A 15,276-nucleotide genomic window follows, 5' to 3' on the forward strand; every position below is an offset into this window, starting at 1 on the left:
CCATATCCGTGCATTCGAAGTGTTTTTGGTCATCCTGGTGTTTTTCAATATCACAAAATGTATTTCTCATATTTTTAAAAACGCACGTGCGTCTGAGAAGTAACATTTATGGAGTTGAGTTTTAGTCTATTTTTAGAGGGTATTTTACCATTTCAAAGTTACAGACTCATGTTTCACTCACTTGTAAGCACGGGTTAAAACTAGGGTCTGTCCCTTTAAAACAAAAGTGTTCCAATGATTTATGGTGGAATTTTAATGAATTTATATGAATGTATGGGGTATTTATATGTATGTATGGGGTATTTATATGAATGTATGGGGTATTTATATGTATGTATGTATGGGGTATTTATATGTATGTATGGGGTATTTATATGTATGTATGTATGGGGTATTTATATGTATGTATGGGGTATTTATATGTATATATGGGGTATTTATATGTATGTATGGGGTATTTATATGTATGTATGTATGGGGTATTTATATGAATGTATGGGGTATTTACATGTATGTATGGGGTATTTATATGTATGTATGGGGTATTTACATGTATGTATGGGGTATTTATATGTATGTATGTATGGGGTATATATATGTATGTATGTATGGGGTATTTATATGTATGTATGGGGTATTTATATGTATGTATGGGGAATTTATATGCATGTATGGGGTATTTATATGAATGTATGGGGTATTTATATGTATGTATGGGGTATTTATATGAATGTATGGGGTATTTACATGTATGTATGGGGTATTTACATGAATGTATGGGGTATTTACATGTATGTATGGGGTATTTAGATGAATATGTATATGTATGTATGGGGTATTTATATGTATGTATGGGGTATTTATATGAATGTATGGGGAATTTATATGTATGTATGGGGTATTTATATGTATGTATGGGATATTTATACGTAATATATGTATGTATGGGGTATTCCAAGCTCTGACTGTAAAACTGTTACACAGGTGACTACATTTTTATTATCTCATATTGATTTACTCACCCAGCATTACTAACTGCAAAAATTATAAAGGTGTAATGACTTTTAGATCCTGTATACAACTGTAAATAGTCAGTAGGCCTAAATGTTTTAAAAGAAACTTTTCCCTTTAGTTCCCATGTATTTAAAACTCCGTTTTAGAGTGAAGATATTTACTTGTGTGTCTGTTAGGTGTCGTTTTAATCAACACAACTAATGTTCACTTTGTTGTATTACAGAAAAGTTTGAAATTAAATATCTTTAAGGGATATAAAACATGATTAACGTCATAGTGGTTCATACACCTATTCAATTTATGGCCTGCGGATCAAAATTTTGTCCGGTGACCTATGATGTTTTTTTGAAATTCCAGTAATATAAGGATATCTTTATAATATGTGAAAATTTCAAGAAGCTGTAATGACTTTTAAATTTTGACCAAATAGTATCATTTCCCCTTTTAAAATTGCGTATGGTATAGGTGTGGTTACCCGTTCATTACATGGACAGCGGGTTATCACGCTTATACCGTGGAAACGTCATTGTGACGTCATCGGTAGATTTTGTTTATTTTTGATAACGTACTAAAATTATTGCTTTTGTCACTGGAAAAGGCTAAAGCTAGCTATGTATATTGGTTCAAGCTCTGAATATTGCCCAAACATCAATCTAATTAAAATTAGCTCCACTACTGGTAGACCAGTAGAACTAATTTTAATCAAATTGCTCAAACACAGATTAAAGTTTGTTTTGTTAAACGACACCACTAGAGCACATTTACGGATCATTTAGTTAAATTGGAAGGAATTGTCCTATTCGTGTTTAGTTTATATTTTATGAAAGTGAATGAAGGTAACGTGTCTAACATTTATGCTCTCGGTGGAACCGTTTAATTTTCGCCAACAGCCGTAGAACATCGCTTACAAGTAAGTTACAGGCGTGAAGTTTCCTACATGATTTGTTTGCTATTGGCCACCAACAGTCTCATGTCACTATTAGCGAAGAGGTTTTTATTATTATTATTATTATTGAAATCAATGCGTACATGTCTACTCTGCTGTAGCATTTTCCATTAATTTATCGTATATATATATATTTCTTTTGTAGCTTTCACGTGTGTTTTCTTCAAAATATCTAAATATGGTTGTCTGAATAATCCGGCTTGCTACACAAAAGTAGTGCGAGTCAGGTCGGTGGGGGGTGGGGGGTGGGGGGGGGGTTAGTAGGCGTGGTTTAACTTTTTTCGGTTCATCGAGATATGAACAAAAAAAAAGTAAGTACCTCTAGACCAATCAAATTACCGTAAAGTGTATAGACGCAAAGAAAATTTAATTATTAATCATCGGCTATTGGATGTGCGTAAACGTAAATCTACGACTAAACGACAATTGTTAATACTATTAATTAAATAGTACAATTAATATAGGTTGAAGTACACATATTTCATTTTCTTTTGTCCTTAAAATGCTCCATCTTCCATACTGATGTAATTTTATGCGCGAAATGGATGCCACACACGTAAACGTATGGCCAGTATAACTGCTGTTAACTGTCGCCCATAACCAGCGTGCCAAGCGGAGGGGATCGACTTAGAATCGTGTGGAGGGCGTCGCCAAATTCAGACAACAAAATGGATGTTGCTTGCGTGAACCATACATCATGCATGCATGCACAATATATATATATATATATATATATATATATATATATATATATATATATATATATATATATATATATATATATATATATATAAAATAAATAAATAAATAAATAAACTTAAAGGCTAATGAGCGATGTTGACAGGCACAGACAACTGTAAGCAAAATGAGGCTTGCACACTCGTTACTAATGGAAGAATTAGCGGGTGTTTCCTCTAAGAATAGGTTTCCAGAATTACAAAATGTTTGACGACCAATAGCCGTTGATTGATAAATCAATGTGCTCTAGAGGTGTCATTAAACAAAACAAACTTTAACTTTTCTAACTGGGCAATTAAGCTATGTTTCGTGGACTGAACCGTAAAGTTAATAGACTAATCCTACAATCTATCTATCACGTATAAAGAAAGGTCTATAAAAAGTACAGTTTCGATTTAACTCCTTTTTTTTTTGACTGTCATCGATACTTTAAGCTTGGTAAGGTTTCGGGACGAGATTATATGCAATGCCTAGATTGGGTATCTCGTTGAGTGACAAGAAAACCCCATTAACCCAAATGTTAATTGATCTCACTGTGCTTTACCGCTAAGTGAAAAGAAATTGCGAGAGCGTCGGCTTGAAAGATTACGTCGGATCATTACGGACGCATTCTCGTTTTAATCAAATGGATAAGAATAAGGTAAAATTAAAAGTTTTCTCATCATCTGGTTCATCCGGTTCGACCAATCTCCGTCTTGTGCTTACAGCTCTTGGCTTGAGGGGCTATGGGTCATAGGATCGATCGCTTTCCGTGGACTTTTTTCTTCTCCTGCTTAAAGAGACTTCTTGGTATTTTAATACCGTCAAATGTTGTGGTATGTATTGCTTTGCTTATGTGAAAATGTGTATAAAAGACCCATTGCTTGATAGCATTTGTTTTTTGTTTCTCTGTTTTTAATTTTAAAAATTATATATTTCCTTTTTGTTTTTGGTATGAGTAGTCTGCATGTGTGGCCGTAGCGGGTTTTCTCTCTCACTGTATTGTCGCAGTAGTCGTGATGCCAGATACCAAACAGCCACAGTTTATAGCCGCGAGTCACTGGTTGCGACGGAGGGGGGGGGGGGGGGGGGGGGGGGGGGGGGGGGGGGGGGGTGGGGGGGGGGGGGGGGGGGGGGGGGGGGGGGGGAATTTCGGACCACCAAGGGGGCCCGATCCTACGATCAGGTTAGACTGAACAGCTTAGTGGTAAGGTGTAGTCATTACACTGACGTCTCTCTCTCTCTCTTTCTCTCTCTCTCTCTCTCTCTCTCTCTCTCTCTCTCTCTCTCTCTCTCTCTCTCTCTCTTTCTTGATTTTGACAATTTCCAGGAAGGTCGATTAATCACTGTAAAACATTATTTCTGTCAATCCTTTTCATTCTATTGATCATACAGTTGTTATTGTTTTGTTTTTAATAATTTTTATTGTTTGAATTTGCGATTTACGGATAAAAAACGTCAACTTTCAAATTTCACTTTTCACCCCAATCGTCCTTCAAGATCTTCGGTGGTCATAAAACCTTCTGTAATACTGAACAACCGGATGTAATGTTTGCCCAATTAGTTTTACTATTATCATATAACCATTCCCCACAGTTAATATACCGTATAATTTTGGCAATTGTAAATTCTTATTAGAGTTCCCATACTTTTTTCGAAGAGTATATTTCTGTTCTAATTGGTTTTAGGTCAAACCATATATTGACTGGAGTAATGGGCCCATTCGGATATTTCTTGTTCCAGCCACTGCACCACGACTGGTATATTAAAGGCCGTAGTATGTGCTATCCTGGTACTAATGGAAAACTAGCGGGGTTTCAAATGTTTGACATCCAATAATCGATGATTAATAAATTGATGTGCTCTAGTGGTGTCGACAAACAAAACAAACTTTAACTATTCCATATGCCGTTTCACAATATTGCGCATCATCTATAGTTAGTACTAATACAATGTCATTCCGTTATGTCTGATACTGCTGTGGTCTAATCATTCGACCCAGTCTTAATAACTAGTAATTGTATACGTCAGGTCCAGACATGTCACGGCAGGCGAATGATTACTCTTGATGGCTGGAATGTGTTACTTCCGAGTTAACCAGTGGAGCTAATTTTAATTAGATTGTTCGTCCTGTTAGACGCCAGTCGAATGTTCATGAGGCCGAGCGTTCGCAGTCACTCACTAGACCGGGGTTTGCGCCTAACGTTTGTAGCTAGGATAGAATAGGAGATTCAAATCTTTTAAATTTGTTCGCGAGCGCTCATTCTCCTGAACACGGTATATTGGTTCTCGAGCTTCACTAAATGATTACCATCAAAACATTTCCTCTTTCGAAAGTGAGTTTCATTGTAGCACCAGTCAAAATGTTCGCTAGCCGGTGCCCTTTACATCATCGATTCTTAAGCTTCGATAAATGATATCACAGACAGTTTTTTCTATTCCCTTATTTTCTTCAGCAGTGGTTCCCAAATGATAAGGGTGCCGAGATTTCACTTGTCGTTAGTTCTCGTCCACTTAAATACGCCATTGGTGCTCATGCTTAAATAAATGATTATCAGACATTTTTTCCTTCTTTTTCTTTTAACAGTGGGTCCCACACACTAAGGGGCCAAAGTTTCTATGTACCAATCAAACGTTTCGCAAGCGCTCTCTCTCTCTCTCTCTCTCTCTCTCTCTCTCTCTCTCTCTCTCTCTCTCTCTCTCTCTCTCTCTTTCCCAGTGGTTGCGAACGCTAAGCAACCATGGTTTCATTGTTCCAATCAAACGTTTCGCCCTCTTGAACACACCTGTGGCTTTTTTTTTTTCCAAATTCAATACCTTTAAAAAAAAATAATCCCTTTTTCTCTCTGACTGTCTTTACAGTGGGTCCCAATGCCGAGGGGCCAAGGTTTCGTGGTATTGCCTCATTCATCACCATTTAATACGCCCGGGCGCCTGCCACCGGTGTGTGAGCTGGGATTAACGCGAGCCGCATTCACGTTGTTCTAACTGTGATGAAATGGCAATGGACTGAATTTCCACAAAGTCTTAGTCATTTAATTTCCTCCAGGATACATTGCTAGGCCGCACCGTCTTGGTGACATCCATCATTGTCACTGCACGACACAGTCGCCACTTCACTCACAAGTGACTCACTCGACATTTTAGCCTTCTGTCATTTTAGGCTTCTTGCGTACATGAAAGGTTGTTTTTCATGTTTTTATTTCCATTTTTAGTATTTTAATTTAATATTTATTTTATTTCTTATTATTCTAATTTTTATTATTCCAATTATTGGTTGATATTGTCAATGAAACCCCCCCCCCCCCCCCCCCCCCCCCAACACCGATTGGAATAATAGCAAACCCGTGCATTATTATGCTTAGTGGTTTTGCAGGATTCATGCCAATAAAAAAAGAAAGAAATGTTTTATTTAATGACGCACTCAACACATTTTATTTACGGTTATATGGCGTCAGACATATGGTTAAGGACCACACATATTTTGAGAGAAAACCTGCTGTCGCCACTACATGGGCTACTCTTTCCGATTAGCAGCAAGGGATCTTTTATTTGCGCTTCCCACAGGCAGGATAGCACAAACCATGGCCTTTGTTGAACCAGTTATGGATCACTGGTCGGTGCAAGTGGTTTACACCTACCCATTGAGCCTTGCGGAGCACTCACTCAGGGTTTGGAGTCGGTATCTGGATTTTAAAATCCCATGCCTCGACTAGGATCCGAACCCAGTACCTACCAGCCTGTAGACCGATGGCCTACCACGACGCCACCGAGGCCGGTTCATGCCAATAAAGACTCGCTGTTAAATGTTTGAGTAATGGCTATCGGTGCGACGGTGTGTGTGTGTGTGTGTGTGGTGTGTGTGTGTGTGTGTATGTGTGTATTTGATAGTGAGTGTGTGTGTGTGTGTGTATTTGATAGCGAGAATGTGTTTGTGAGTGTATGTTTGTGAGTGAGTGTGTCCTTGTGTGTCTGTGTGTTTATGTGTCCGTGTGTGTTTGTGTGTTTGTGTGTCCGTGTGTGTGTAAGCGGTGGAGCTGAGGAGATGGCACTACCCCCACCCCCAAAGATAATGCATTATCCAATTGAATATCAAATTAATATCTAGCTTCTCCCCACCCTCCAGTTGCTGCCATCTTTCAACGGCTATGCGTTAGTAGGCTAGGTTTCGGAGCAAAGGACGGATGATTTATGGCCAGTCATTGAGAAGACAATCTTAAATTATTAATCCTTCAAATTTTTATGACAGAATCAAATTGCCGAAATGGATCTAACCACTTGACGATTATTCCTTGGATAAAAAGAATGTCTCAACGATGGGTCGACATGTTCAATCTATCTGCCATTTTGCCAGCGTGTGTCGGGCAGTTCTGTGGTCGCACTAAGCCAACAGACACGACAAGGGGAGTAATCGGAGGACATCAATCAGCGAGAATCACCCAACAGATCCCTCTTGAACACAGCACACTGGTGAGTAATTCCCAATCAAGGATTACACCGCTAACCTCTGCCGCCAGTGTACGCCATCATTTCTGATTACGTCACTGCGGTCGTTGTTTGTGCGGACGTAGAACTAATCTCGCGGAAGGCTGATGAAACTTCTTTTGCTGTTATAGCGTCTCGGCTGATTAGTCCAAAAGTAAATGATCGGAAGGCACAGTAAGCTGGTGGAATCATTATGACAGGTCAGCTGCAATTTATTCCACATTGTGCGCTTCCTGGATGATGGAAATTGGTTCAAACAAAGCATGAGTCGCAGCAGGTCGGTCCTCAATGGATGTCAACATGGTGTCGGTGGAACCAATATTAGCCAAAAACCTCTTCAAAACCAATATGCCCACCTTATTGTTCTCCGATTCCCTTTCAAACAATTTTCAGTTACATTTTTTTTCCCCATCGCATGAATCAAATTATCTTAGAGTTTGTTTTAATTTTCTTCAGGTTTTTAAATGAAGTGCAATTATTAATTGAAAAATGGTAAATATTTGAAAGATTTGCATTTGTAGCATTTTTTTAGTGTTTGATTATGTATTAAATACTGTATTTGCTATTTTGTAAAAGGGAAGCTAGTTTCGATGAACTATAAACCGTATTATAATGATGGACAATTCGTAGCTGGTGCAAGCGTACCGGACACAGGACTGGATCACTGTCTCCCCACTTTAAAGCTATGGTGGCCAACATAAGTGTTGTTCCCTCCAAACTGAAAGGAGAATTATTGATCCTTTCTATTTGCTGACGTCTTCTGACACCTATTGGATGACAGTGTTGTGGGTATTAATCGAACATGTATCAATAATAAAATAAAAATAGTAAATAAATACCAAATTGAGGATTTGTGTTTTTAAAATCTTACTGTCCTGGCCCATTACATTCTCGTGTATGAACTGTATTATACGTCTTCTCGATCTGACATCTGTCATTCAAATTATTGTGCTATCCACCTCCGCACCCCAGTCCGTGTCTCTGAAAGTGCTACACGTTTTTGAAGAGACAAGTTAGCCTACAACGGCTTGACTAGTACTCTTATTGTCACCTGTGTCACAGCTACACGCCTTTCATATCCAATCAAAATTTACTTTGGACCACTTTGGAGTGTTCAGTTGCCACTTAAGGCATTGCCAAGAGGTACCTACAGCCGTTTACAGCAACTACAGGAGATAATGAATGTGAATCGAGAGAAGGGCGAGTGAACAAATAGACAGACAGAGATCCGATTTTGGGAGACAGTCAAAGAGTACAAGGATGGAAGATGACCCCAAAAGCTCAATGCATGTATTGGCCTATCCAGAGCCCAATGGCTGGTATACCAAAGGTCATGGTACGTCCTATCCTATCTATTGGAAAGTTCATATATAGACCTCCTTTCCAAAAAAATAAAAAATAAAATGTAACGGGTTCCCTCTGAAGACTACGTGTGTGTGCGTTGCGTGCACGCTCGCGCGCGTGTGTGCATTGTTCTAGCCAATCTAACGGAATACACAAATAAATAAAAAACACACCAGAAACTGAATTTATCAAATATAAAGCACATCTTTATTTATCTTCATTATCAAAAACAACATGGTGTACGCAAGCGTTACATCCGCGTTACATCCTACTTCAGTCGACTGGCTTGACACTACTCGACATCATACGTGTATAGCTAACACTGTTTAGACGGGGGAGTGGTGGGGTGGAGAGGGGTGCTCATGTCATTACATATTCATCTCGGAATATACTGTACCAATGATTGAAAATTGCAGTTTCTCGTCTAATATTATTTTCTGGACATCTCGTATGTTCTTGATCGTCCGAATCATGTCTATACAGGCTCAAGGCAGCGGCTTCGTATGATGGCCACTTTATATAACGGTATAGCTTTGTCCCATTCGGAACACAACTTTAAAGATCAAATGTCCAGGGATGTGTACATGTGTGTGTGTGTGTGTGTGTTCCTAGTGATATGGTATAAACACACACACACCCCTGCGCCTAGCGAAGTTTGTTTTCAATATATTTTTCGGGGGGTGGGTGGGTGAGCATGACCTGAACCCCTAGAAATGCCGCTGGTCAGTCTAGAATCTCATGCACAGTGTAATGCCCATGCGCCTGTTGTCTGAAGATTGAAGCAATTTGTCGAGACAAATGGGTATATATGTGCAGCACTGGTCTAGGAACAGCTTGTGCATTATACAAGCTTGAATCGTTGTTTAAAATTAAAAATTATTGGCAATAAAAAAGTGTTCCGGGCGTGATAAAACGGGGATCCTTATACGAAATGATCCCTGACCGTCTGCGCATAACGGCATTATGATGATGGGTGTGTGACACGTGAGAACACTTATAATGACCATCATTGTAATATATTGTAACGGATGGTCTACATGTAAAGGATTCAATCTTAACCACTCAAACAATGTTATGCTGCACAACACTATCAAAGCCAAGGTTACACATAATATAATACGTCGAACGCCAAGCCATAACACAATCCCTGTTACAGGGTTTATCCCGACTCCTGAGTTAGTAGCACTTGGAGCATGTTTTTAGCCATTATAACCTTTTAATTAATGAAATGACAGTATACTTACATTTTCATGTGATGGAAATTTCTGCATATTCAATACATTTCTGGTCACACCAATGTTTGTAGAAGCTCAGTATATAGTTTTGTGTACAATAATTATTTAATTATTTCGTACGTTGCAATTTTTGGTTTCTGCCAACCGTCAAACACAATTTGAAATAATTGGGCCAAAGGATGTATAGGTTTTATTACCCAGATGTATGTCACGTGTCATAGACGTGAAAGCGGATTCCGGGGGAGGCCTACCTCCCCCAACTCAGAAGAATATGCATACTGCCAGTTGAAAGACGATTTGATATACAACTGTCACTCCACCCTTAGTTGCTAGAATCCTTTGACACCTATACATACTGTTTAACAGTAGATTAAATAACTATTTTAAAGGCTACAAATTCAGGATGTTTACCTTTAAACACTAGCCCGAGTACTCTGCCGTACGAGAGCTGGACGGACATTTGAACGGCTATTCCGTGTTTTCGCTATAGAGTTATCCCTGGCTGAGAGAACGATCACTACCGTCCAAATGTCTGTCTAGCTGTCGAAAGGCTGAGTATTCGGGCTACTTAATAAAAGAAGAGACATTTCGTACCTTAGCTCATCTGTATCCACTAAAAGCCCCGTTTACACGAGGCAAACTCGTATGACTAAAGCTCCGTTTACACTTGAGGTAAACAACATGCTAGCTGATGATAACTAATACCCCGTTTACACACTTTACACAAACAGCACGCCGGCTCGTAATAACTAAAGCCCCGTCTACACTTTGAGACAAACAGCTCGCCAGCTCGTGACGACTAAAGCCCGGGTTACACTTGAGACACTTCGTACTCCAAATCATCCAAGTCTTGCAATTCTCTCTGAATGCACAGTAAATCGGACTGAAGCTTTTTGATTCTCATGCGCCGCTCGTGCTCGATGAGCGCGCGTACACTTTGCAGTTTAGACAGAGATCTATTCGCGGCAACCGCCGAGTCCACGTCACGTGGTTTGACGTTATTTTTAGTATCACATATCGTTGAGTTGTCGCGTGGTTTATTTCGGTCTAAGAGCTCGTTTGACTGACGTTCTTCGTTATTTATTCTGGGAGTCGCGCCGTCGGAAGAGGAATATAATGAAAATGAGTGCGATCTGACCGCTACATCCGACTCCTGACTGTCGGCGCTTTCGCTCTTTTCTTCTATCGTCGAATGTTTGCTGATATTGTCACGTAGGCGACCAAAATGGCGAGGCGATTTTTGCTTCTTCCTCACATCGTTGTGTTTCGGTTGCAGATTCTTTTCTAGCAACGGATTGAGGGAAATGTCGGAAGATTTGAATAAAAAGTTCCCTCCTTTGAAATCTAGTGCACTTTCGCTTTTGCGTTGTTGGCTGTTTTTCGATCGAAAATTCGCCGATAGAAAGTTTTTTGATTTATTGCTATCGGATTTGAGCATTGGCGTCCGTGGACCGGGTGACAACGTGTCCATGCCGGTGCGCGGTGCGGGTGTGTGGGAGGCGTGGCCGATGCTGAGGCTGCGGCTGAGGCGACACAGTTTCCGGATGGTCGATTCGTTCCTCTCGTCCCCGCTGTGACGCTTCGTTACTTGGTGGTGGTTGGCCATGGTGTATTTCATGTCGGCCACGGTGTTATCACTCTCCTGCTCATAGCTGGCTGAGCAATCATCAGAAATAGAGGTACACCTGTGGAAAATAAATAAATATGACAGACAGACATACAGACAGACATACAGAGATAAATCCACCCAAACCACATAAAAGTCTGAATACCCAATTGCTTTCAGTTATATCATGTCATAGATTAAAAATAATAAATAAATAAATAGTTTATTGATTTTAATGTACTCATAATATTGGCTAATATAAACGTAGATAACTGGGTTCATACAGGTTATGAAAATCTTGCAGTTCAGAATTTGAAAAATTGTCATTTTCGAGGTCCGCATATTCTTGAAATTAATGAAACGTTATGGGAAACAAAATTTTATAATAATTGATTATTTTCCCGTTTAGAATAGCAGACGAATTCGCGAAGAAAGATCGTGTCGTGTGGCGTCGCCTTTAATTTTGATAGTGTATGTATAGTAAAACAACACAAATTCGCTTTCAATAACTCTTTTCACCGTAAAATGTAATTTTTAAAAAAGGTTTAGCATCTTTACCACAATGGCATAATCGCATAAACAAATGGATACAAAACAATTGTTAATTAGAGCACTACTAGGGTATTAAGTGATCAAAATTCAATAATAAAAAAAAAAAATATTCATTACTATAATTTGGATAAATATATCAAATAAGTGAATGCGGCGAAGTCGTTTAGAACGTGTGTATACATTTCTAGTATCGGAGAGGTTATCTACAGGTCAAAACAGTTGATGGGGATATAATTTATAATAAATATATCGACATTCGATATAACAGTACAACACATTATACATTCGATATAACAGTACAACACATTATACATTCGATATCACAGTACAATACATTATACATTCGATATAACAGTACAACACATTATACATTCGATATCACAGTACAATACATTATACATTCGATATCACAGAACAACACATTATACATTCGATATCACAGTACAACACATTACACATTCGATATCACAGTACAATACATTATACATTCGATATAACAGTATACATTCGATATAACAGTACAATGCATTATACATTCGATATAACAGTACAATACATTATACATTCGGTGTAGCAGGACAACACATTGGGTATTATCATAAACAATTGTTTAGTTTTTTCATGGTTTTACATGTAGACATTACTTGGACTTTGAAACGTTTATCGTATTATCTATATGTACCTTTGCAGTTCTTCCCGCCTCTTTTTGTGAATGAGAGGCGTATCGTCCACCCTGGACTCTGGAAGCAGGAACATTAGTTCTTTAGACAGTCGAGGGTACGGATGGACCGGAAGTTCCATCAGCTGCTCTAGGCGCACTATTTCTTGACTAAGCTGAAAATAAAATTAGTTCGTGTGGTTAAATAACACCTCTAAAACACACTGACGTATTAAAGGGTTTTTGTTTAACGACACCACTAGACATTTGGTCATTATGACACGTAGAGAAAACCCACTGAAGTTTTCATTAGCAGCAAGGGGTCGTTTTTCGTACTTTTCAACAGACGTTATCGCCGTCTTTGATATACCAGTCGTGGGACACTGGTTGGGACGGGGAAAAGCTGACATAAACGATAATGTGGGTGGCAACACATTTCTTAACCATCTCCCATTATTAGTATATGCATGGCTCATTTTAAATGTATTTCTGTGCTTACATCAGCTTAAGATTCAAGCACGCCGGCCTAGACATAAACGTCAGCTGTTCTGGGCTGGCTGTCCAGAAGAGGGGTTCATGGTTATTTGGTGGAGTGGTCGTACATCTCCCTAATGAGCCATTAAAACTCACTCTGGATGGGAGCCAGTTTCTGGGATGCGACGCCGTAAGTTTGACGACATAACCATCGTATGCCACCAAGGTATGCCACAATATGCCACAGCCATGGCTCTTCCGGAGGACACGTATGAATAATTAACACACACACACACACACACACACACACACACACACACACGCACGCACGCACGCAGTCCTACGAAACACAGTGACAACATTCTTAGCAAGGTTGTAATACATTTCAAACAAATCGGTTATATATTGTTTTTATTATCTTACCGCCCCAGAATTTTACAAAATGGAGTGGGGCAGGGGTAGGAAACAGTATGTAGATAGGTAAAACAATATATTTAGTAGTATTTCTCTTGATGCGAAACACAACATACTCTAACGATCAAAACGAAGTATACCGATCCGTTTTCATAAATGGTAAAAACGACACAAAACAAAAAGCGATCAAAGAGTGTCTCAAAAGAATAATCTTCTGGCGAAATATAAACAATGTATGAAAACAGCACCAGGGGTCAATACACAATAATTACCACGGAATGTGCACATCACAGTTCATAAACGGCACCAGGGGTCAATACACAATAATTACCACGGAATTTGCACATCGCAGTTCATAAACGGCACCAGGGGTCAATACACAATAATTACCACGGAATTTGCACATCGCAGTTCATAAACGGCACCAGGGGTCAATACACAATAATTACAACGGAATTTGCACATCGCAGTTCATAAACGGCACCAGGGGTCAATACACAATAATTACCACGGAATATGCACATCGCAGTTCATAAAAGGCACTAGGGGTCAATACACAATAATTACCACGGAATCTGCACATCGCAGTTCATAAACAGCACCAGGGGTCAATACACAATAATTACCACGGAATTTGCACATCGCAGTTTATTTGCACATCGCAGTTCATAAACAGCATCAGGGATCAGTACACAATAATTGCCACGGAATGTGTACAATAATTACCACGGAATGTGTACATCACAGTTCATAAACAGCACCAGGGGTCAATACACAATGATTACCACGGAATGTGCACATCGCAGTTCATAAACAGCACCAGGGGTCAATACACAATAATTACCACGGAATTTGCACATCGCAGTTCATAAACGGCACCAGGGGTCAATACACAATAATTACCACGGAATTTGCACATCGCAGTTCATAAACGGCACCAGGGGTCAATACACAATAATTACCACGGAATTTGCACATCGCAGTTCATAAACGGCACCAGGGGTCAATACACAATAATTACCACGGAATTTGCACATCGCAGTTCATAAACGGCACCAGGGGTCAATACACAATAATTACCACGGAATTTGCACATCGCAGTTCATAAACGGCACTAGGGGTCAATACACAATAATTACCACGAAATGTGCACATCGCAGTTCATAAACGGCACTAGGGGTCAATACACAATAATTACCACGAAATGTGCACATCGCAGTTCATAAACAGCACCAGGGATCAGTACACAATAATTGCCACGGAATGTGTACAATAATTACCACGGAATGTGTACATCACAGTTCATAAACAGCACAAGGGGTCAATACACAATGATTACCACGGAATGTGCACATCGCAGTTCATAAACAGCACCAGGGGTCAATACACAATGATTACCACGGAATGTGCACATCGCAGTTCATAAACAGCACCAGGGGTCAATACACAATGATTACCACGGAATGTGCACATCGCAGTTCATAAACAGCACCAGGGGTCAATACACAATCATTATCACGGAATGTGCACATCGCAGTTCATAAACAGCACCAGGGATCAATACACAATAATGACCACGGAATTTGCACATCGCAGTTCATAAACAGCACCAGGGATCAGTACACAATAATTGCCACGGAATGTGTACAATAATTACCACGGAATGTGTACATCACAGTTCATAAACAGCACCAGGGGTCAATACACAATAATGATCACGGAATGTGCACATCACAGTTCATAAACAGCACCAGGGGTCAATACACAATGATTACCACGGAATGTGTACATCACAGTTCATAAACAGCACCAGGGGTCAATACACAAAAAT

At 39.5% G+C, this 15,276-nt stretch overlaps 1 protein-coding gene and 1 long non-coding RNA gene across 2 annotated transcripts; one reads left to right on the forward strand and one right to left on the reverse strand.

The window, feature by feature from the left end:
- The first annotated feature begins 3,056 nt into the window (after positions 1-3,056).
- LOC121376081 lies at positions 3,057-12,694 on the forward strand. Its single transcript, XR_005958400.1, has 3 exons — positions 3,057-3,513; positions 6,927-7,147; positions 12,590-12,694. It is a non-coding gene; the product is annotated as an uncharacterized LOC121376081 (long non-coding RNA).
- LOC121376080 lies at positions 8,685-12,687 on the reverse strand. The gene is made up of 2 exons (XM_041503860.1): positions 12,582-12,687; positions 8,685-11,426 (listed from the first exon to the last, which is right to left on the reverse strand). The coding sequence occupies exons 1-2, from the start codon at positions 12,653-12,655 to the stop codon at positions 10,553-10,555; spliced, it is 948 nt and encodes a 315-aa protein (XP_041359794.1). The 5' UTR covers positions 12,656-12,687; the 3' UTR covers positions 8,685-10,552.
- Positions 12,695-15,276: the final 2,582 nt, after the last annotated feature.

The sequence above is a fragment of the Gigantopelta aegis genome, chromosome 6 (assembly GCF_016097555.1).
Source record: "Gigantopelta aegis isolate Gae_Host chromosome 6, Gae_host_genome, whole genome shotgun sequence".
Classification (NCBI taxonomy): domain Eukaryota; kingdom Metazoa; phylum Mollusca; class Gastropoda; order Neomphalida; family Peltospiridae; genus Gigantopelta; species Gigantopelta aegis.

Excerpts from the sequence above, each read along its gene's own strand:
- LOC121376080 (XM_041503860.1), bottom strand. The coding sequence starts at position 12,655 with ATGTTCCTGCTTCCAGAGTCCAGGGTGGACGATACGCCTCTCATTCAC. Across the intron at positions 11,427-12,581 it reads AGGCGGGAAGAACTGCAAAG|GTGTACCTCTATTTCTGATG; the intron begins GTACATATAGAT and ends TATTTTCCACAG.